General features: G+C 44.6%; 1 protein-coding gene across 6 annotated transcripts in view; it reads right to left on the reverse strand.

The window, feature by feature from the left end:
• Window positions 1-24302, reverse strand: part of UNC79 (unc-79 homolog, NALCN channel complex subunit) — a 133065-nt gene that overhangs the window by 46629 nt on the left and 62134 nt on the right. For all 6 annotated transcript variants that reach the window (XM_053376274.1, XM_053376264.1, XM_053376261.1 and 3 more), the window contains 10 exons: window positions 23580-23761; window positions 21906-22107; window positions 20572-20751; window positions 19275-19340; window positions 16910-17196; window positions 11040-11222; window positions 9133-9295; window positions 6091-6243; window positions 3161-4390; window positions 897-1004 (listed from right to left, as the gene is read on the reverse strand). In XM_053376274.1, coding sequence (XP_053232249.1) covers window positions 897-1004; window positions 3161-4390; window positions 6091-6243; window positions 9133-9295; window positions 11040-11222; window positions 16910-17196; window positions 19275-19340; window positions 20572-20751; window positions 21906-22107; window positions 23580-23761 — 2754 coding nt within the window. The remainder of the gene's footprint in view (window positions 1-896; window positions 1005-3160; window positions 4391-6090; window positions 6244-9132; window positions 9296-11039; window positions 11223-16909; window positions 17197-19274; window positions 19341-20571; window positions 20752-21905; window positions 22108-23579; window positions 23762-24302) is intronic.

The raw sequence follows: 24302 nt of genomic DNA on the forward strand, positions 1-24302 counted from the left end.
CTTCAAACTGTAATATCAGCTACTTCAGGCATGTATTTAGAAAGTTGTATCTGAAAAGCTAGTCAGGCTCTTCTTTTAAAAAGGTGTTTGAAGTGATAGCTTGCTATTGCATGATAGAATAAATATTTTGAAAGAATTCTTGTTAGTACTTCATTTCATGAACATTACAACAAAATGAATATCAAACAAAATCATGGAGAAAAAACCTTGCACATGAAATGGGTCTGAAAACATTTATTTTTCCATTATTTATACTTTACACCAAACACTGAGCTTTTCATGTTTTTGTGTAAGGCCAAAATTGACATATATTTTTTTTGAAATTTCAAACCCTCATAACTCACAAACGGGATGAGATAAAAAATAAAATTTTAGAATTAAACTTAGTGTACAAAATATTAAGAAAATTGGATGACAAAAAGTAAAAAAAGTTGGATCACTTCATATGGAATGAACATCCATGCTTGCCAGATACCTTGTATAGGAGTTTGGCAGTCCCTGATTGCTACACACCATACCATAAACAGCATACACAATGCATTAGGTGGAAATGCTTGCAAAAAAAATAAATATGTGTATGTTGATGAATTTTCATGAGGACTTCATAAAAGAAAAAGCTAACCAATGTGGAAATATGGGGAACTTATGACTGGAAAAACAGGAAGCTGAAAGAAACTGATTTATCCATTCCCTCCTAGTATGGCTTGATCTTACAGACTGCCAACACCACTCCCATTCTCATGGAGTCAATTAATCGGCCTGCGCACAAGGCACATAAAGGACCAGTCAAATGTAAATTAGTGGAGGAAGGTGATGCGCCAGATGGCAAAACCGTCCTAAGAAGCCCTCAAGTGCCGTAACAGAGTTCCTCTCCTCAAAGCCAGGGGAAAACTTACTTGACATGGAAGAATGGCTACTCATCTCTGGTACACCTGCTTCAAGTGTCGGCGCAGATGATGATTCCCTTGGCATTTCGAGGGTTGAAAGGACTTTAGCTGAAGCATCTGCAAAGAGAAACAGCGCTTGAAGCTCAGAGTCTCTTTTTGGCCTTCCAAAAAAACTCAAAAAACCCAGGGAACGCTTGTTCATCAACCGCCCTTTCTCAGTCTAATTCTCACACACACACACACCCCACTTCGCCCCAATACACCACTTGGCTCTACAAGTGATGGTTTGGAATAAACGAGACACTTTGACAGAAGAAAGGCTCCCACTTATTACAAATGACTTCGAAATGAGATTTGTGCATAAGGAAAACATCCTGAAGTGTTTGGCTTTTACTTTATGTGAGCACTTGGCATTCACTTCTAGGAGGATGGTAAATGCACCTGACTCACGGAAGCTTCTGCACAAGGACCTACCTCCCACCTCTTCATTGGCCGTATGAGCCAGTCGTGTCCGACTCTAGGGTTGTGCGCCCATCTCACTTAAGAGGCCGGGGGCCAGCGCTGTCCGGAGACACTTCCGGGTCACGTGGCCAGCATGAAAAAGCTGCATCTGGCGAGCCAGCGCAGTGCACGGAAACGCCGTTTACCTTCCCACCAGTAAGCGGTCCCTATTTATCTACTTGCACCCGGGGGTGCTTTCGAACTACTAGGTTGGCAGGCGCTGGGACCGAAAGACGGGAGCACACCCCGCCGCGGGGATTCGAACCGCCGACCTTTCGATCGGCAAGTTCTAGGCACTGAGGCTTTTACCCACAGCACCACCCGCGTCCAAAAGGGTGCAAATTGCGCCTCTTTGGGGAACTCAGAAATATACACAACCCTGTTTCAAGATGCTTCTCCCAATATTACAGTATGCCCATGAGCTGAAATATGGTGGGGAGGCCATTGCGGTAGTAGCACCTTTAACAGAGATCTAATTGGTCGGAAAACAGAACAGGGTCTTCTCTAAAGTGGCACCCCAGCTCCAGAATTCTCACCCTCTTTTCTGCTCGCCAGACAGAACTATCGCCTCTCCCTGCACATGCTGTCCTGGAAGTTCTCCCAACTCCACAGAGTTGTTTTGGAGTGCATCAAGGCACATGAGGGGGACGAGAAAGGGGAAAGGCCCATTGTGGTTGAGCAGAGGTTCCCAAATTTATTTGGCCTACCGCCTGGTGGTAAGGGTCATTGCACAACAGATGGAACATGTACAAATATTTTTTCTTCATTTTATCCTTCTCTTCTCTTATTCCTTTATGCTTCCACCACCCCCTTATTGTTATTCAGCGCCCCCCACATTTGCACCCAAGGCTACTACCACCCCCACCATTGATTGTCCCTGCACCCCCCCAGGGGGCGGTATCGCCCACCTTGGGGAATGCTGTGCTATGTTAGTTACTGTTTGTGCCACTATGCAGCTGCTTAGAGTCACAAGACTCTGTTTACATTCCAGAGACAGTCCAGGCTGTTGGAAGTCTCACGGGAGACGGATGTGACGTTACTGGTTTCCTGTTCCTTTGTTTGTTTCAGTTGCTCTCTGCCTTTCACAGAGAGAGGATGTCTTTTCTGTCTGCGTAGCTTAGCAATAAAGCACTCTGCAATGTAGCCATAAATCTCATCACTTCCGAATGCTGCTTTGATTCTCTGCTGGATGGGAATGTGCCTGAGGCGTCATCAAAGGCTCAGGTCATTAATCACGTCGGAGGAAGATGAGCTTTATAAGCTCGGTCAAACGCAGATTCCGACATGCTAGAGGGACCCTCCTGCTAGTGTAACTGAGGGTATGACTCTGCAGAGGAACAGGCAATGCTACTCAGAGTGGTGCTGGCTTGATTCTCAATGGTGACAGAACCTAGGGAAACTAGGACAGGGTGCTGAAACTTTTATTTCTGTGTTTGCATGTGCACATGTGCATGTGTGTCATGTGCCTCCACCTCTCCTGCCAGTTATCACCTTCTCCTTCTCAAATTAAGGGGGAATCCTTAGGAAAGAGGTGAGGGAAATGGACAAAGCCCAATTGTGAGCTATACTCAGATTTGAGGGGGTCTGAGCCTGGCTCAAACCGAGATGAAGCCTTTCATAGTGGGGGAGCGCTTACTTCAAATTCCCCCAATTGCAAATTCACCCCATTACCGCTGGGAAGAGCAAAGTAAGAAATTCTCTCTTTTCTCTAGCACAGTAGCAGGAAGAGAACATTTATTTTTCAGGTGGGTTGACCCACAGCTTCTGCTTACCTGACTCTTTCTGCTCCCCCAGCTTGTCTAAGATGTTGAAGGAAATATCAAGGTACTCTCTCTGAATGGCGCTCACTGCAATCTTCCTCTGCTTCCTCTGCCTTGGAACAATCTGGATCTTAAATTCCGACTCTTCGGCTTCCTCCTCCTGCTTCTGTTCTGTGCTTTGCTCCGTATCAGATTCTGCACCGGCGTCCGGCTTATCGCTTTCCGTTTGGACCTCAGAGTCCTCAGGAGCCTTGATGAAGACGCTTTTCCCACTTGAACTGGGAAAGGGCCCGATCGGCTTAATCTCCTCTATGCATAAATCAAAGTTATCATCAATGGACATCTCTGGAAGAGCAAAGGACTTCTGCAGCATATCTCGTTTCTGCTTCAGCGTGAGGGGGCTGCCGGGGGATGCCTCGTGGACTTCTTCTGGCTTAGCTAGCTGATCAACATCTTTCTGACCTTCCAGAGGAATGGAGGTGGCTTCCTCCTCTGCGAATGAAACAATATGGCTTGATGCAGAAGGGAGCACATCTTTGGAGCAATCATCAATGCTGAACTGCACAAGAGGGGTCGTGCTGAGGCTGAGCACAGAGAGGCCGGTGGGACTTGATGGAGATGAGGGAGCCATCTTGCCAGAGATGCTGTCATTCCGCTGGCTTGGGAGGTCAGCATCTTCCTCATCGCTTTCCACTATCCTGAGAGGAGGGAGAGGTTCAAAGACCAATGAGTCGCTGTCTGAATTGGAGACCACCGACTGCTTTTCAGGTCCTGAAGTTGAATCAGAGGAGAGGTCTATAAGGTCCAAGTCCTCCTTTGGAGGAGAGCATTTGGCTGGGGAATCCACTTTCACTTCATATGGCTCCATGCAGTTTAACCTGACTTCTGGTATGATAGGCCTCCGCCTTGCTAGGGTTCTTTCTGGGACGGCAGGTGGGTTCTCCTTCTCTCCTCCGTCTCCATCTTCCGTCTTGGTGGAGGAATTTTGCCGCGGCTGCCCGTATTCATTCTGCCTCAGTGCTGTGGAAGTGGCGGGAGGCTTCTCTAAGTCGCAGTGGTCTATGCACGACTTCCGGCGGTGTTCATCCAATGTAAACAAGAGGGAGTCTGCATTTCCTATGTCAAGCGATTTTTGTTTTAGTGAGCGCAGTTTCTTCTTCTGAATGCTTTCTTCTCTCACACAGCGCAGAATGTTGTCTTGCAATACTCCTGTTTCTCTATATTCAGCAAGTTCTATTTCACCTGTTGAAACAGGGGGAAAGAGCTAGTACCAAGCAAGTCACTGGCATTTCCACCATTCCCCCCTTGCATTCCATCATTAGGCACTATCGCATTTTAGATGCAAATCCTAGTGTTGATTTCAAAATTAATTTAGAGGCATGCAAAATGGGTCCCACTAGCCATGTTCTACCTCCACTGTTGCAGGCAGTATGTCTCTGAATTGCTGGAATCACAAGGGGAGAGAATGCTGATGCACTGAGGTCCTGCTTTCAAGCTCCCCATAAGCACTGGTTTCACTGGTTGGCCACTGTGAAAATGGGATGCTGGACTAGATGGGACTTTGACCTGCTCCAGCAGCCAGGTTCTTCTAATGCTCCCTTCTCCTAGCTAAAAAATACCCACCACTTCCAGCCATTCCTCAACTGTGTTTCCAGAGCCAAGACTATCTTGGTTTCTCACCTCTGGCCAAAGAATGGATCTTTGTTGCCCAGAAGGGCTGGACAAGATCTAATGAGTTGCAAAAGTTTAACAGTGGAGGCTCAGTTTAACAATAGAGCCAATTCCCTAGACTAGCTCATCATCATTGGAGATCTTCAAGCAGAGATTGGAGAGCTACCTGTTGGGGATTTCCTATCTCAATCTCTGGCTTTCCTGCATCAAACTACAAAACCACTCTATGATTCGATGGCACACATTTCCCCATGCTTCCTTGGACTCCTCGTGATCAATTTTCAGAGCTCCACAATCCTTCTTTGTGCTCATCATGTTGCATACAATGCTGTGTCTGATAAACATGTCAGTTTCGTTAACACCATTTTTAAAAGGTATAAAAAAGAAAAACCTATAGCATAAAAGATGTTCGGTTACATTTAAAACTAGTCACTCTCTGAAAATGATGTATAGATGGTACTTAACCCCTGTAAAACTAGCAAAGATCTACAACAAGAGTGATAAACTATGTTGGAAATGTAAAGAAAAAGAAGGTACCTTTTACCATATGTGGTGGACATGTCCCAAAGTGAAAGACTTCTGGGAAAAGATTTATAATGAATTGAAAAAAATGCTGAAATATACATTTATTAAGAAACCAGAAGCCTTTCTACTTGGAATAATAGGTTTGGAATTGCCCAAGAAAGATGTCAAGATTGTTTCTGTATGCCACAACTGCAGCTAGAATTTTGCTGGCCAAAAATTGGAAATCACAAGAAGTACCAACAGGGTAGGAATGGCAGATGAAGATGATGGATTTTTCGGAGCTAGCCGACATGACCAGAAGAGTCCGCAGCCAGAAGGAGGAGGAGTATCAAGAAGAATGGAAGAAATTCAAAGATTATTTAGTTAAATATGTTAAGATAAATTAAATAGAATTACTTGCGAGTATCAGATTGGCCTAGGATTTAAATATGTGATGTTGTAGAATACTATGGATAAAAGTTAAAATGATAAGAAAGAAAGAGGTTAATGGATCAAGTAAATTTTATGGGAAACTACTTTTGGAAAACTGCTACAATGATTTATATGGAAACTCAGCCAGGGGGATTCGAGGAAGTCACCCAACAATGATAACAAAAGTGGAATTTTACAGTTAGGATATATGTTTGTTTGTTTGCTTGGGATTTTTTGATGTTTTTTGTTTATGTTTGTTATAAATTTGGAAAATTTAATTAAAATTTTTGAAAAAAATAAAATAAAATTGGTGACTCTCTTTTTTTATGACATACTTCTCTGAGCATTCATCTCAACTGGCTGGTATTTCACCATTTTGCTGCCCCCAATTCTTTTCAGCCTGGCAAAGAAAGTTTGAGACTCTTTATTGCCGTTTCCAGTGGGTGTATCATGAATGTCAGACTCATCAAAGACGCTGTCTTCCTCCGCTGGAGAGAGAAATACAAGCATTAATTCCATGGGGAAAGGCAACATATCGCACATGAAACAGTTTGGCGATCAAAACTTCTCAGCAAAAGCATGCACTGATCTTCTACTTCAGTTTGTTTTGAAAATAAAGGTCAAATAATGGCAAACAACGTTAAGTTCTATCACAACAGTATTTCGCTGAGCACGCAGCAAGTATGCCAACACTACGGTGAGTTGAGAATTAATATATGATGGGAGGGCCATCTGCTTCCTAGAGCAGTTTGGGAAGGAGAGATCCCTAGTGGTCATTAAGAAAGCTGTTGGAGTTAGCATAGTCAGAAATGCTGACTCTCTGTTGTATAACATCCCGAAACAACAAGTTTTGGTTTTCTTTATAGGAACTGGCCTATCCTTTGGTGGAAGTTTGAGAAAAACTCTGAAATTCCATTTCAAGGTCATAGTCCTGGTACTAAGAGGACTACCACTGCCCTTTGATATAAAGGCCTTCTTGGATACCAGTACCTGAAACTAACAAATATTTCAGTTTTTGTACCACTGTCCAAGCAAGCTGGGTAGCCACTTGCATTCTGGACAGTGTCACAGTTTCTAGCCACGGTACAGTGCAAAGAGACCCAAGCAACTGCCAGCCAAAGTAGACAGCACTGGACTAAATGGATGGATGTTCTAACACAGTAAAAAGGAGCTTCATCGAACCCCTGTTCCAGCAAACTCAGGTGGGAAAGATGCAAGCAAGCACCACTGCCCTCTGAAGCTAGAACAGAAGAACTGGTGGGTGTTTCGCTCAGTTCAGATGCCAATATCTGTTGCAGCCAGCTTCCCCCACCCCCTTCCAAACTACTAAAGGTCTACAGCAGAAAAGAATAACTTATGGCCCTCCAGATGTTGGTGATCTTACTCCCATCTTCCCTGACCATTGTCCATGCTGACTGGGGATGATGAGAACTAACAACATCTGGAGAGCAACACATTCCTCACTCTAAAATCATGTTGTTGTTGTTTTTAAAAAACCTGTTGACCAAGGTTCCATTAAATTCAGATAGCATAACACCTAGCCTAGAAAAGGGCCATGGCGTGTCCTGAATGTGTGAATTCAGTTAGTGACAGATGTTCTTTTATTTTTCCTTCCTTAAAGACAAGAATTGTGAAGCAAGCATGCAGACCATGTAAGAAAAGGTACTGCTGCAGGCCATCGTCTATTTTTACTCTTTTTCCACTTTGTCCTCCTAGGAGAGCCTCTGAGGCAAGTCTCCTTTAGATTTTATTAAAAGTGACACCAGATCTGCTTGAGGTATCAAGCTTAATTCCGGTTTCCCCCCCCTTTTTTTTTAAAAAAGAAGTTTCGACTTTCCAAATCTCTTCAGGAAATAATGTAAATTAATTGCTGCATTAAATGTCACATTGCAGCTTGTAAAATAAAGAGTGGCATTCGGCCAAGTTTTACTCGGAGTAAATCCACTAAAATTAATGAACATGCCTAAAGGCTGCATTCACATGGCAGTTTATTCCATTTTCACGATATATCCCAAACTGTTAATTTCCACATTATATTTGAACTTTCACACAATGTAAAAGCCACTTCCAGAACTATAGCATAATATGGTAGAGCTATAGTGGAATACAGCACAAGTTAGCACTCGGTTCCATATTGCTTGCAAACAGATTTTTTTTCTGGAAGCAAACAACATAGAAATGAGCACTCAGTTTGCACTGTGTTTCACTATAGTTCCAGAAGTGGCTTTTGCATTGTGTGAAAGCTTAGTGTGGAACTTAACAGTTAGAGAAAAGTAATAAAAATAGAATAAATTGCCTCAGGAATGCAGCCTAAGTTAGGTTTCTTGATTTCAATGGGTCTACTCATAGGAAAACTTAGTTGAAACCCACCTAAGTCGTAAACCATAGCTTAATTCAGTTTCATACTTTGAAATGCTACATATGTCATTTATCTTGCTTGAAATTCTAGTCCTCCTTAAGCATTCCTCCTGTAAATTAGATTGAAAACTCCACAGATATTCTTTATATATGCAGGAGTTCCTTATGGACTTTATAACGAACATCTCATTTCCCTTTATGTATATCCATAAGCGCTTCTGAAAGAGGGTAAAGAATCATAGAAATATCATTGGTTCTCTATCTCATGTAGTTCAGAAATGTTATGCATTAGTGCTTTCTCTTTAAATGCTGTTTTTATACTTTTGGTTAAAAGTTGCTAGCAAGAAAGAGAAATGGAGCTTGTGAACCAAGGAAGCAACATTAAGCTTAGGCAACCCTTGTCTTTTATTTTTTAAAAAAACAATGATCTAATTCCTTTCCTATGTGGACTTGAAAGCCTTGTGTGCAAGAAATTAGAAAAACACAGTTACAGAAGGCTCTCTTCACATGATTGTGAGCCCTTTACTTTAAGAGTAAGATTTTCACATAAGGGAGCTCTCCATAGATATTATAATGGACACAGGTAGTCACTCCTCCACCCTGTTCAGCTGAATGTGAGAAAGGGGCTTTCTGATGCTTTTATTGTATGACACCTGAAGGACAGCAGGGAATTTGTATTAAATAAGAGCAGTGCTATTTTTCTAGGGAAAGGTGCCGGAACGCACCAGGAACACCTCTCTTGTTCTCTTACAAATGGCAATGGCGCCTACCTGAGAGGTGCTGGAATTGAGTTCCAGCTGGGGAAAAAGCGTGTTTCCTTACAACTGAAACCATGAGCCACATGGTTAAAATTTGGTAGGGCTTTTGAGGGCTGGGAAATCCTCCTTCAGCTGACCCAACTCTGTCCATGGACAGCTGGCCTCTCAATCTAGGCTAAACATGCCAGAAAAATTCTTCCTTAATCCATGCCACCCAGAGCTTCCTCAGCTTCACATTCACATTTTAATATTATATAATACCTTTTTCCTTCTCACTGTAGCGGCTTATGTTGCTGTTGTCGCTGTACATAGGGCCTGCTGAGGCGTGAGGCTTGCAGCTGTGGTACTGTGCATTTAGAGTGTTGACGGTTATATGAATGAGATGCAACATAATTTTGCTGATGTCACAATCTCTGTAAGGATACTGTCCAACAACAAGAAAAATGGAAAAGGTTGTTTTTTTGTATTGAAAACACCACTGACCTAAACAACACAATATGCAAGGATATGTGCAATGTGCAGAGGAGAAAGTTTTGAAACAGAAGAAAACCAAGGATGAAAATGATAGATAAAGTCAACGGGAACCTATAAATATTAAAGGAGGTGTGTGATATAGTTAACAGAAGGGCCAGCGCAATATATTACAACAACAGCACACAAAATCATGTGTGGAATACTCTCCTATTGTAGCCAAAAACCAGCCACTGAACAGACTAGAAATACAAATTTCCTTGTGAAGCTGAATGTAAGAATGCATTTCAGAGCTGTTGAGATCTGCAGAATATATCTCGCTTCATAGCTTTATCAAAACCAACTTAGAGAGGGGGAATCTATCATGGCTAGCAGCTGAAAATGATCCTCTTCCCAAAACATTAGTTATCTTGTAAAAATATATAAATACAAGCAATTAAATTAGCTTTATTTGGCAATATAAAATTGCCCTTATTAAATGACATGACTCACCCAAAGTCTAGTTCGCTTTAGTTATTTTATCAAGTATACTGCTCACCTCCCATCTGGTTTACAGGTCCCCTTGACTGCCAGTGGTATTTGTAACACCACCAAGCTAGTCATGTATTGCTATTATTTTGTGCACCGTTTCATCCACAGGCTTCTACACTCTCACTCCACAGCCTGCAGAGCAGCAATATTTCCATGAGTAAAGCCTTATGGTTCTTGTGACGTTTAATTGATAAGACCCAACATAGCAGAAGCAAGTGTCCATTCATGCAAGGGGGCTTTCCCTTCCTCTCCTCTCCCTGCAGCTTCCAAGGGGCGTTGGCGATTTGGGGGCATGTAGGGGGCTGGAGATTGGGACGCGGGTGGCGCTGTGGGTTAAACCACAGAGCCTAGGACTTGCCGATCAGAAGGTCGGCGGTTCGAATCCCCACGACAGGGTGAGCTTCCGTTGCTCGGTCCCTGCTCCTGCCAACCTAGCAGTTTGAAAGCATGTCAAAGTGCAAGCAGATAAATAGGTACCGCTCCGGCGGGAAGGTAAACGGTGTTTCCGTGCGCTGCTCTGGTTCGCCAGAAGCAGCTTAGTCATGCTGGCCACATGACCCGGAAGCTGTACACCGGCTCCCTTGGCCAATAAAGCAAGATGAGCGCCGCAACCCCAAAGTCGGTCACGACTGGACCTAAAGGTCAGGGTCCCTTTACCTTTACCTAGGAGGCTGGAGAGCAGGGGGAAAGAAACACCAGAAGTCCTGTTGCACAAGCAGATTTCAGTTCTACAAGTGGATGGAAATCGGTGAATGTTGCTCAATTTTCATCAATGCAGTTGAATATTAAGGGATTATAGTAATAGACACTGGTGAACTACAGGGATAGGAAACAAATAAGAATGCTTTAAATGTAGTGGGGGGTTTTCTATGCATATAACCCTGTCTGTCATCTCACAAAAGAACCTGCAATGATGTTTACTTACTTCTTATTTTAAATCTTTCTACACTGCCTCAAAACATTTAGGAAGCTGTTTGCTAGTGATGCTTCTTTCATCATTTGAGAGCCCCATGGAAAACAGTTCCAAACTAAATAAACCACACAGGACAGGGCTGCAGGTATCAGCCATGCTCTCGTTGCACCTTTGTCTTTTACCACTATACTTACCCAGGATCCATGCCGGTTGCTGTAGGAAAGACTCAGGCAAGCAACACAGAAGCATTTACCTTATACAGGATGACAAGCAGCGCCTTCAGCCACATCTGCCGAATGTGGGGCTTCAGGGACCAGAGGGAGCAGCGGGGCGGCTGCTGGAAGTAATGCCTGAGCTGAGGGCATGAGCAGTACTTCAGCACCTGAGCCACTAAAGGGAGGAGGTGTTTCCCCAGGTTAATATTATAGTCCATCACCTAGAAATGAACACACAATTTAGAATTTAGAGCGTTTACTAAAATTACATTTTTTAGAAAATAATAGCAACAAAGGCATCAGGAAGAAGAAGAAAAACACTGGCAATGATTCAAGAAAATGATTGCAAGCTTTAAATTGGTAGATCAGCAGGCCTCAGAACCAGGGTCCAAATGCAACCCTATCCGGGCCTCTCTTCCTCACTCTTTGGCCTCTTCCCAGGCCACGCCCCTTCTCCCCACGCCAGTGGCGGAGCGTGTATTTATGGTGCCCGGGGCACACATGCTAGCAGGGAGTGGGGCACGGAAGGCGAATGAAGCCCACCATGTGCCAGCACAGCCCGCACAGCCAACACAACACCAGTTCTGAGCTGCTTTGAGAGGCTGGAACAAGCCCAGCCTCGCAAAATTGGCACAGGGCCCTGCAGCACTTTGCGAGGCTGGCATCTGATCAGATACCAGCCTTGCGAAGCGGCTTGGGGAGGGTGGCGTGAGAAGGACGCCTTGCGCCCTTTGATCTCAGTCCCTCGAGAGCAAACCTGGGATCCAAGGCATCTTTCTCATGCCACCTTCCCCAAGCTGCTTTGCGAGGCTGGGAACTGATCAGATCCCAGCCTTACAAAGTGCTGCAGGGCTGGCACCCAGGACAATTGCCCTGGCAACCCCCTAACCCATGCTATGCCCCTGCCCCAGGTCACACCCCTCACCAGCCTTGCTTCACACCCTCCTTGAGTGTTTTGACTTAGCTAGAATGGGTCCTTGAACTCTGCTCATGACTCTTGCTTGTGAGTGTGTGTAGAAAGCAGCCTCCTGCATAAAGGAAGACTTGCAGTCACCACCCTGCCCACTTTTGCCTCTGGCTCCATCTGCCACAGGCTGAAAAAAGGTTCCCTGCCCACCCCATAGTAGAGCAGCCAACAAAAGCTTTAGGCTAGGTATGGGAATCCTGTGGCCCACCAGATGCCGTTAGACTCCAGCTCCCATGAGCCCCAGGTAACATAGTCAATGGCAATGGATGATGGGACTTATAGTCCAACAATATTTCATTTGCCCCATTCTTCCCAGCTTTCAGCAACCCTGTGCACACTAACCAGAAAGATATGGAAAGCAATTCTAATTAGGAATGGATGTTAGAATTCCTGCTCCATGACTGCAGTCATAGAATTGTGGCCTATCACATGATGGTACATGTTTTGACTCCACAGAGTGGGGAGTGACGGAGCCATGTTGCAGTGCTCCGTGTATGTTTATATGCAAATAAAGTAAATTAGCCAAAATGCTAAGTTGCTGGGTCTGTCATGCGAACTGTGCAAACTCTGTGGATCCCTAAGCGTGCCAGTATTGATTGGCATCAGTTGCTGTGATGTTTGGGCTGAAGAAAGCTTTTGAAGCTCCCAAACAATCAACCAGGAGGAAGGGAACATGCCAGTCAGGCATGTGTCTCTGCCAGGGTCCTACTCGAGTGTAGGACAAGCTCCTGACAATGGGTTGTGTGTTTATTGATCAGGAGGAGCCAGTTTTAATTGGCGGGGCTGAGTGTTAATGGAAATTCAAAGCTGTGTTTTCGTGATCACCTGGAAAATGTCCAGAGAGGGGGCCCACCAGGGGGCGCGTTGGAAGATGGCCGACAATAACATCTCTCTGACCCACATGAGGTAGTTTAGGGGCTGCTATGGGAAGTAGGCAGCCTTCCCCCCCACCACCAGGATGTGGTGGGGTGCTGCCTAGCCAGCGGTGTTCACAATGCACCCCCTGATCCGAGAGATGGGGGTGCAGAACACTTGGCACGAGCCCTCAGTGAGGTCAGCTCTTCCTGACGCCGATTCTGATTAGCGCGTGCTGGTTGCTTCAGCCCGGAATTATAATTGGAAACAGATGATTGTAAATGAAGCTGAAGCACATATATCAAGCAAAGCTCGACAGATAAGGCTGCTGAATAATGGATCTCTGCGACTGAAAGCGACGGATGGATAAGTAAATCTTTTGATATGTCATCACCAAGAGACTGTATGTTTGGAACGAAGGGGGGGTGGAGGGAAAACTCTTTTTTTTTCTTTATATGATGTGACAAAAATAGCCCTCCACTCCAGAAAGAAACAAGATCGTTGCGTCTTTTTTAAGAAGCATAAGCAGAAGTTTAAGAGTGTGTGGGAGGTGGAAAATAAGATCGGTGGACGCTGAGGAATTTTTATAACGCAGTAAAAAAATGGCGTCTCACCATGACAGGCTGCCGGAGAAAAGAAAAGAGAGATGGGGGAGGAGAATCAGGAATGCTGGAAAGAGAAGGAGTACGAAACTGAAGTTTGATCTGACAGAGCCCCTTGATCTATTTGATTTATTCGGCTAGCCTGGAAAAATAAAAGACAATGAAGATTAATTTTGTTTACGGAGGTGTTGAACAGGGCTGTCCTGGACTAATCCCACACAGAGAAACCAGTTTTCAGTCTGCTTATGAGAATCATCAGAGATCGCAAAGAAAGGAATGTACGACAACAACAAGATGAAGAAAATATATAAAGAACTATCTGGACTGAACTGGATAGGACTGATTAATTAATGCAGTAAAATAAGTGAAGTCTGGACTTAGCCGAAATTTTGGACTCGTGTGGAGCTTGATATATGGGTACCCCCCCAAAAAATTAAAATTTGGCTGTATAATTTGGAACTAATGTGATTTGAACAATATGATGTGATTGGCCTGTTAATAAAAATTATTTTTTTTTAAAAAAAAAAGGAAAATGTCCAGAGAGACAAGCTGCCGTTTTTCTTAGCCTCTTGCATGGTGTCAGAATGGGGAATCATCTTCCGTGACACTGTCACTTTGATACTTGTCACTTCATAGTTTGCTGCAGGCAATTTCCCCCCTCATTGCTTAGCTCGCCTGGACAAAATATGAATCAGCACTCGCTATGATTGGCAAGTGTCATTTCACGGACTGAATCTATGTGCCTGTAAATGTGTAGTGATGGGTCCCCAAACGCACACATGGTGCATGTGCCTGGCAGGAGAGCTATTCCAAGTGCAGCCATTAACTGTAAAAGACCATCAATACACACATGGCACTTTTACAGAATTAAAGTACAGGGAAAGTTCTTGCTCCATATACACTCTGGAGTCACATGGGAGAGAAAAGAAGCAAGTGGAAGGAAGAATGAAACAAGAGCTCTAAGGAGGAACATGGAGAAAGGGGAACACACACAAAAAATATTTTCTCCTTTCTCTCACAACACCAGGACTCCTGCACATGCAATGAAGCCAAATGCTGGAAGAATTGGGACAGATAAAAAAAATGATTTCTTCATGCAATGCATCGTTAAACTCTGGAACTCACTCCCAGAGGAGGTAGCGATGGCCACCAGCTTGGATGGCTTTAAAAGAGGTTTAGGCAAGTTTATGGAGGAGAGGGCTGTCAATGACTCATGAGAATTCCATTCCACATTAAGGAACAAGCATGAGATTGTTGCATGTCACATGTCTGTTTACATTCCAGCACAGCTTGCTGGGAACTTCCGTTTGTGTATAGCTTTTGCTTTTGCTGTTCTCTCCGAGACGACATGAGAGAGAGACAACATGTTCCTTTGTTCTGATTTATGTTTAATAAATCTGTAGCTGTAGCATGACTTACGCCTCACGCCTACTTCTGTGTGTGCAGTACACTCTGCTAATTGCGTGCCCTGGCTTTTGAAGTTTGGGTCGCTGATTTACGTTGGAGCATGGGCCGATGGAAGGAGACATCCGAGCTGGGCTTGCCAGCTGGCCTCCCAGCCCCTCTGCATGTCGACAATGACTACCAGCCAAGCTAGCTATGTTCTTCCTCTGCTTCCAGAGGTGTTATGCCTTTGAATATCAGTTTCTGGGTATCGCAGGTAAGCAGAGTGTTGTTGCACCCATGCTTGAGGATTTGCCACAGGCATCAGGGTGCCCGTGGTGAGAACAGGATGCTGAACTAGGTGGTGGTCCATTGGCCTGGTCCAGCAGGCTCTTCTTATGATGGCTTTTAGCTACTTCTGGGATTAGCAGCAGCTTGCCTCTGAATACTCAGTTCTGGGGGACAGCAGTGGGAGAGGGATGTTGCCTTCACGTCCTGCTTGTGGATTTACCACAGGCACCACAAGCCATTGTGTGGGACATGGGGTGCTGACATCAGGACTCTTCTTAGGCCCTCTTACTAACAGCAATCACCATCTCAACCATAAGGCATTTTATAGAAAACCAATGCAGGGAGCAGCATGGGTGTGCTATCTATATTGGGACACTTTTGCCCATATTACGCTCTAGCCCAGAGGTCGGCAACCTTATCGAAGGATGGGCCGGTCGATGCTCTGTCCGTCGGAGGATGGGCTGGAGTGTGCGCGCACACGCGCTCTTTCGACTCAGAGGAGCACCTGTGCACATGCGCACACACTATTACCAGTGCTCCTCTGATCCGGAAGTGCGCTGGAAATAGCATATACGCATGCGCATGGGTGCTTCTCCATCCTGCACGCATGCGCACACGCTATTTCTGGCGCACATCAGGGCAGAGGAGCACCCGTCTGCAAAGGTGCCATCAACCTGGAAGTCGGTCCCCACGCCGGTTAAGAGCGGGGGCGGCAGCAGGGGTTGCCATGGGCCAGTTAGACAAGTCTTGTGGGCTGCTACTGGCCCATGGGCCTTAGGTTGCTGACTCTTGCTCTAGCCCACTTGCTTTGTGATGTTCCTTTGCTTAATGGTTAACATTCCATCCCTGCTAGGACCTAATACTGCCCAGCCTTGACAAGAGATATCCAGGCAGGTCACAGCTACAGTCTCTTTCACAAAAACCTGTCCAACACCACCCTCTGGTGGACCAGCATCCAAATGATATTCAGGTTTATAAGGAATCTCCACCCCCTTTGAAAACAGCAGCAATATCCAAATGCAAGAAAAGAACATCTTTCAAAAACCAGGTTTCTCTGAAGAAGGAATTGAAAAGTTGAAGTGACGATTCAAGAGGCTGATAGAAGGCCAGATTCATTCTGCTAGTGGAAACCGGTGCAAGAACACTCACTAGTGCAATGGGGCTTCCCCCCCCCCCCATCTCCCTGCTCCCCCAGATCTGCTCCAGAACTATATGCAAGAGGAGAAGGGAGCTTGTTCCATCTGGCAGGCAGAAACTCCTGTGCTGATGGAACCATCTCCTGAGCACTACATTGAACTCCACTCTGTCTCCAACCACATTCTTGTCTCTCTCTTGCAAATTCTGCTTTGTGGAATGAACACTGTCATCCTTTATAAGACCTACGGTGCTTCCAGACAGGGGGTTTGCTTGCAAACTGGTTGTTGTGTTATCGCAAACAGGCTACTGGCAACAGGGCATAGGAAAATCAGTGCCAAAATTTCCATGGTTTTCTGTGGAACAGTCTTCCAGACTTAACAAATTTTCCAGGCAAGGTTCAGAGCATTGCCTTGGCAGCTTGGGAGCTGAGATATGAAGTAGGCTTCATTTGATGTGGTTATAACATCCCTCCAAAACACCAGTACCATCTTTTTTCAACAGCCTTTATTACTTGCCTGATCAGAGGAGGAAGGGGCTGACTGATTCTGTGTTGCCCAGGGGCCACAGAAACCTGGAGCTGCCCCTGAAGTCATGAACAGCTAATCCAGTGGCTTGCCCCAAAATAATAATAAAAAATGCAGGGAATCGGACACGGAATATAAAGCTGACTTACTTGAGCGATCCCCGCAATAAAAGCATTGAAGCATGTTGAAATGCGCATTTTTTGAGGAGCGATCATGAAGCATCCTTCCTGCTGATCATAGCCCATTAAGACATACAGGTGGCGCTTGACCGTGTTGAAGGCTTTAGCGCTGCTGATGTCCGACTCTGCACTGCTCTCGTCTTTGGCCATGAACTTCATCAACACTGTGATGAGCTGGTGGACAGTCTGATGGTCAATGCCAGCATCCTCTGGGAGGAGGTCCTTTATGGTGTTGTCATTGTCTGGGGAAGGCTGCCCTATTACCACAGAAAAAGAAAACATTGCAATGCATAGATGGCTGATGGGACAAGGGAGATATAAACTAAACATCCCTCCTGAAGGAGTCTTGGCATGTTCCTGAGATGTTTATAGGCATGGAGGTTTGGGAGTAAAGCAACGATGCTTGCAATAAGTTACCATAACCAATGATAGACAGGCAGAAATAAATAAATAAATATTTTATACCCCACTCATCTGGCTGGGTTTCCCCAGCCACTGTGGGCGGATTACAGCACATAAAAATTGTAAAACGTTCGACATAAAAAATTTCCCAATACAGGGTTGCCTTCAGATGTTTCCTAAAAGTCAGATACAGTCATACCTTGGTTCTCGAACAGAATGTTGGACTTCCAGAACTGTTTGAAAACCAAGACGCGGCTTCTGATTGGCTGCAGGAGAAGCCACAGAAGCCGCGCCATATGTTTGGCTTCCAAAAAACATTTGAAAACCAGAACACTCATTTCCAGTTTTTGATTGTTCGAGAGCCAAAACGTACAAGTTCTGGGGCATTCAAGAACCAAGGTACTGTAGTTATGTACTTCCTTGACATCTGATGGGGAGACGTCCCACAGGGCGGGCGCCACTACCGAGAAGGCCCTCTGCCTGGTTCCCTGTAACCTCACTTCTTGCAGTGAGGGAACCACCAGAAGGCCCTCAGAGCTGGACCTCAGTGTGTGGGCTGAACAATGAGGGTGGAGACACTCCTTCAGGTATACTGGGCAAATTGAGGCTCATGCTTCCTTCCTGCTTTTTCTCCAAGTTTGTTAGTCCACGTATGAGCTAGCATGTGCTTGTGCCTCCATAATGCAAAGGCTATACTCAGAATGGCTTTGTCTGCCAGGAGTAACAAACCTTAAGTCTATTTCTTCTTCCAACCACCTGCCTTACTGTACTATTTAATTACTACACTCCTCTGCACTATATTTACCAAACTGCAACAAGGAGAACAACGTAGGCACTGGGGTGGGTGGAATTTGATTTCTTATTTCTAACACCACATTTTTTAAAAGGACACAATCCTTTCCATGTGTTTACCAGTGAACGATACTTCATTGCAGAGGGTTGGACTAGAAGACCCATGGGGTCCCTTCCAACTCTACAATCCTATGGGTCTATTCTTCTAAATCACTGTCTAGATGCTAAACATGATCACTGTGAGGACTGGACTGAACCACACCTCCTTCTCACAAACAAGATGAATTTTAACAGGGAGAAATGTAAAGTATTGCACTTGGGCAAAAAAAATGAGAGGCACAAATACAAGACGGGTGACACCTGGCTTGAGAGCACTACATGTGAAAAGGATCTAGGAGTCTTGGTTGACCACAAACTTGACATGAGCCAACAGTGTGACGCGGCAGCTAAAAAAGCCAATGCAATTCTGGGCTGCATCAATAGGAGTATAGCATCTAGATCAAGGGAAGTAATAGTGGCACTGTATTCTGCTCTGGTCAGACCTCACCTGGAGTACTGTGTCCAGTTCTGGGCACCACAGTTCAAGAAGGACACTGACAAACTGGAACGTGTCCAGAGGAGGGCAACCAAAATGGTCAAAGGCCTGGAAACGATGCCTTATGAGGAACGGCTAAGGGTGCTGGGCATGTTTAGCCTGGAGAAGAGGAGGTTAAGGGGTGATATGATAGCCATGTTCAAATATATAAAAGGATGTCACATAGAGGAGGGAGAAAGGTTGTTTTCTGCTGCTCCAGAGAAGTGGACACGGAGCAATGGATCCAAACTACAAGAAAGAAGATTCCACCTAAACATTAGGAAGAACTTCCTGACAGTAAGAGCTGTTCGACAGTGGAATTTGCTGCCAAGGAGTGTGGTGGAGTCTCCTTCTTTGGAGGTCTTTAAGCAGAGGCTTGACAACCATATGTCAGGAGTGCTCTGATGGTGTTTCCTGCTTGGCAGGGGGTTGGACTCGATGGCCCTTGTGGTCTCTTCCAACTCTATGATTCTATGATTCTATGATTCAAAATATCTGAATATTTGCATAAATGTTCCTCTCTTGTCTTGGAACCAATCATGTCATGTACACAAACACAGCATGTACCTTGAGTTTGTTCTGGTGTCCCACCAAGTGCTGGAGCAGATTGCTCATGCCTCATCAGCCTATTAGCTAAATAAAAATAAAAATATAGGCCTGTTAATATTAGACGAAAGACAGTCTCTCTGCAGCCACACCCATAACTCAGTGACAGGGCACATGTTGTAACTATTACTGAAAAAACCTAAAGAGTTCCAGCTCAGTCAGTAGAGTATGAGACTCTCATGGGTTCGAATCCCATGTTGGGCAAAAGATTCATGCATTGCAGGGAGCTGGACTAGATTGCCCTCGTGGTCCCTTTCCAACTCTTCAATTCTATGATTCTATGATGTATGTGCTTTGATCAAGTGCTTCTTTGCCATGTCTAGTGATTTTGATACAGAACGAAAAACAAAGGGGGGAAAACCTTGAACACTAGTATTAAACAGAAGTATCTAGGACATCATGAGTTCTCCAAATGTGGTCCAAGCTTCATTCAGGTGGTCCACAAAGCGTCTGTGGATTTGTGGTTGAAGACGAGAGATGACGGCATCCATCATATTAAATACAGTGGTACCTCTGGTTATGTACATAATTCGTTCCGGAGGTCCGTTCTTAACCTGAAACTGTTCTTAACCGGAAACACTTTATCTAATGGGGCCTCCTGCTGCTGCCGCGCCACCAGAGCACAATTTCTGTTCTCATCCTGAAGCAAATTTCTTAACCCGAGGTACTATTTCTGGGTTAGCGGAGTCTGTAACCTGAAGCATATGTAACCTGAGATACCACTGTACTCATATTGATCTTTAACTGGTGTTTTTTTACTACTTCTTTAATTTTTACATTGCATTACAATTTGATATCTATTGTGTTCAAACTGCAATACAGTAAAACATACTATATAAGAAATGAAACGGAACAAGAAAAACGCAAGAAAAAAATCATAGCCCCTTACAATAGCCACAAATAGGCAGGAACATCAGTAAGTGGTCTGCTAAGTACCTCAGCAACTTTCAAGTGGTCTGTGCAGGAAGAGGAGTTTGGGAATCAATGTAGCAGATTATATTTCATATGATGTCCCATATATTATTAACAATACTTTGAGGAACATGCTGTGGAGTGTTCTAATAACAAGAGTTAAAAGAATTAATTAGTCGGTATTCCTTTTTGTCAAAATTACTGTCTTATACCTATTGAAGTAATGTTTACATCCATCTGAAAGAGAAACCTATTCAGACATGCTTGAAAACCAGTCTCCACCTAGAAGCAATTTGGTAACAGAGTTGAATTAAGAAAGGAGAATGTAGGGGAGACAATACTCAACGGATTTTGCTTGTGAGGGTTTCTGGGAGAGAAAGTGCTCTCTTGGATTCCACCGGGCCCTTCACGCTGTCTCTCAAAGAGCGCACGCTCTTCTGTCGATTCCGGGCAAACCGAGCTCTCTTGATTTTCCACATCGCTGTATCGCTTAAGTTGGCAACATTCGTCCGGACAGCCGTAATCGCTTTTTGAATAGAATGAAACAAGTCAAGTTTAATTTCTTGGCACATTCCAGAACAATTTGTTCCAAGGGAACCCCACACTTTCAAAGCACCATGTGCATCTTGTTGCAAAAGAAGGATTTCAGATTGTCAGCCCCACTCCTTCGGCAGATGAGCACAGACGGATACTAAACATGGAGTACAAATGTGCCTCACCCAACATATGCACAAACAACTTTATCTGATACAGGAAACCAGTTCAGTTTGTTATGATCCCAGCCCACAAAAAAATCAGTCATTTTCAGCAAAGCTATCATGGTTTCTAATCTGAATTTTCTATTATTACTATTACTACTACTACTACTATTAGTATTTTATACTCCACCCATCTGACTGGGTTGCCCCAGCCACCACTTGAGTGGCTTCCAACAGAATATACAAAAACACAACAGAACATCACACATTAAAACATCATACCAGAGGCAGTCTGCAGAAAATCTAAACAATTATGTTTCCGGTTGTGATGTAAATATAATAGTCAACTGAATCACTGAACATTTCAGGTCTCTCATGGAAGACCTTTTGATGCCCACAGGCCATCAGCTTTTCAAATTTTTTATTAGCCAGTCATTTTGACGATTCTCTTGTATTTTTTTAAGTGGTGTTTTATGTTTCAATGATGTACTCCACCCCAATCTTTTATGATACAGCCGTATAAAAATACTTTTATAACTAACGTTATAAATATATAAAAGGGTTATATGCACAAGATCCTGGTTTCATACGTTAATTTAGAGGGAGTTCTTAAACCAGAGTTTGCTAGTCCTGATTTCATGACAGATAAACCATGGTTTATGAACCAGGCCACTCCCTCTGCTTGTCTGGTTTTTAAGATCTTTTGGAGCAGGGAATTTCACTCCCATAAGGCAGCTCCCATAAAGGCAGAGCTGTACTTCTGGAGTCATCAACAAATTTAACAGGCGTTCTTGGGAGCTGTTCCCTCACCAATGAAGCAGAACATATAGCAGGCCTTCTTGTTATAAACATGGGGCCTTCTACCCCATGTTTGTAACAAGAAGGCCTTATAAAGGTGAGGAACATTTAACTGTGACAATATTATCCCCTCCACATAAACACCCGCCCACACCAAAAAGTCACATCGGGAAGCGACACTTACTCGTTGGGAAGGGGAATTCCTTGTTGCAATCCAGGTGAAGCTGTGCCTCGAGAGAGAGGGTTTCAAATCTATTCACAAAGAATTCCCAGCTCAACGCCGGAATGTCTTGCTTGAGGAAATGAAGCAGCAAAAGCTTGCTGAGGATGGTGGGCCTGTCCTTGACGACAGTATCAAACTGGAAATCAAGGCAAAGGCAAAGGCCCTAGAGAGGAGAAATGAAAAGGCAAAGGTAAAACACACACACACACACACACACATTAATTGTGGTGTCACTAGGGCTTACACACACACCTTCCACAGCCAATACAATTAGGCTTCAAAAAAGCCTTAGATCATAGGATTGTAGAGTTGGAAGGGACCATGAGGATCATCTAATCCAGCCTTTCTCAACCTTGGGTCCCCAGATGTTGTTGAACTACAACTCCCATCACCCCTAGCTAGCAAGGCCAGAGCTCAGGGATGATGGGAGTTGTAGTCCAACAACATCTGGGGACCCACAGGTTGAGAACCGCCAACCCACTGTGGTGCAGAAATATTTTGCCCAACATGGGGTTCAAAACCACAACCCTGAGATTAAGAGTCTCCTGCTCTACCAACTGAGTTATCCCAGCTCCTTCTAAATTGAAGGTTAGTTTTGAACCTAATTTCAAGGGGAGAGGGAGGTGGAGGCACACAACCTTTTGGGCCTCTGCAAGTGCAGGTTCAGGCATTGTGTGGGCAACCCGTGGCCTAGACCTACTCCGGGTCTCTGCCGTGGGACCTAACAGCCCCAACACATCATAGGAAATGAGCTGGGGTAGCTTCTCCTCCACCACTTCCTACAAACCATTTATCCAACCTTACAATCTTTCTGCATCATTTCTAGCCGCCCCTTTTGCTCCCGTACAATTGTCCTCTCACTGGCCCTTCCTCCCCCTCCTGCCTCCCTTTCCTCAACTTTCTCTGCTGCTTATAATGCTTCCACACACCCTTTTGGTATATGGGGGCTTAATTCCGGGCAGGTGGCATGGGCAGGGAGCCAAGCTGCTTTGACACAGCTGATCGCAGGTGACAAAAATGATATTCCTCCCCATAGGACGGAATAATATATCGCAATTTCATCAAGAACATTGAGAGATTGTGCAAACAGGTCGAACTGCATCTTTGACATGTTTGCCCCTAACAAGAAAGCAAACTCAGAAAATAATAATAATAATAATAATAATAATAATAATAATAATAATAATAATGTATTTATACCCCGCCCATCTGGCTGGGCTTCCCCAGCCACTCTGGGCGGCTTCCAACAAAATATTAAAATACAGTAATCCATCAAACATTAAAAGCTTCCCTAAACAGAGCTGCCTTCAGATGTCTTCTAAAAGTCTGGTAGTTGTTCTCTTTGACATCTGTTGGGAGGGTGTTCCACAGGGCGGGTGCCACTATCAAGAAGGCCCTCTGCCTGGTTCCCTGTAACTTGGCTTCTGGCAGTGAGGGAACCACCAGAAGGCGCTGGACCAAAGTGTCCAGGTAGAACGATGGGGTTGGAGACGCTCCTTCAGATATACTGGACCGAGGCCGTTTAGGGCTTTAAAGGTTAGCACCAACACTTTGAATTGTGCTCAGAAAACGCGGACTCTTCCGTTTGGTATATTGCTGGGTTTGACCATGTTTCCTCTGCCACTGTTAACCTACCTGCAGAGCTGGCCTCTTTATGGTATCTAGCAACAGGCCTGCTCTGGTAGCCACAGCTGGGTTGACATCCTCAACAGCAGTCAGGAAGCAGCAAAAGGCATGTGCTAAGGAATACTTCAGCAAGTGGTTTTTGGTCACGGAGTGAATATCCAGGAACCGACACAACACAGCTACTTTCTCCACTGCAGCAGACAGCAAAGTCCCAAGATAAAGAAAAAAACACATTAATCAGACATTAAGAACATAAATATCTTGCTGGCTCAGGTCAGCGGCCCATCTAGTCCACTATCCTGTTCTCACAGTGGCCAACCAGATGCCCGTGGGAAGTTTTGTGAGAGAACACCCATGAAAGAAGATCCACATTTTCCGTTCACTTCCAGGTCTCTTTTCAGCTTTGGGTAGAAAGGTTTGACAGAAAAATGTTGGATGTTGTAACTAACTTATAGTCATTGTGCCAGACAGTTCTGGGTCAAAGTGGGTCTTTGGCTAGCTAAATGTTCCATCATTTCATCGTAGCATAAAGTGCGAGAGGTTCAGCAAGCAATAGGGCACTGGAAAGGTGTGATCCTGGGTTTCTGGCACCAATTTACAACCAGAAAAATAGGTGGGTTTTAAAGTAAGGAGAGATACCATAGCCAGCTGCTTTTTGTATTTTCTAATGCAATAAATGGGACGCGGGTGGCGCTGTGGGTAAAAGCCTCAGCGCCTAGGGCTTGCCGATCG

The sequence above is a fragment of the Podarcis raffonei genome, chromosome 1 (assembly GCF_027172205.1).
Source record: "Podarcis raffonei isolate rPodRaf1 chromosome 1, rPodRaf1.pri, whole genome shotgun sequence".
Classification (NCBI taxonomy): domain Eukaryota; kingdom Metazoa; phylum Chordata; class Lepidosauria; order Squamata; family Lacertidae; genus Podarcis; species Podarcis raffonei.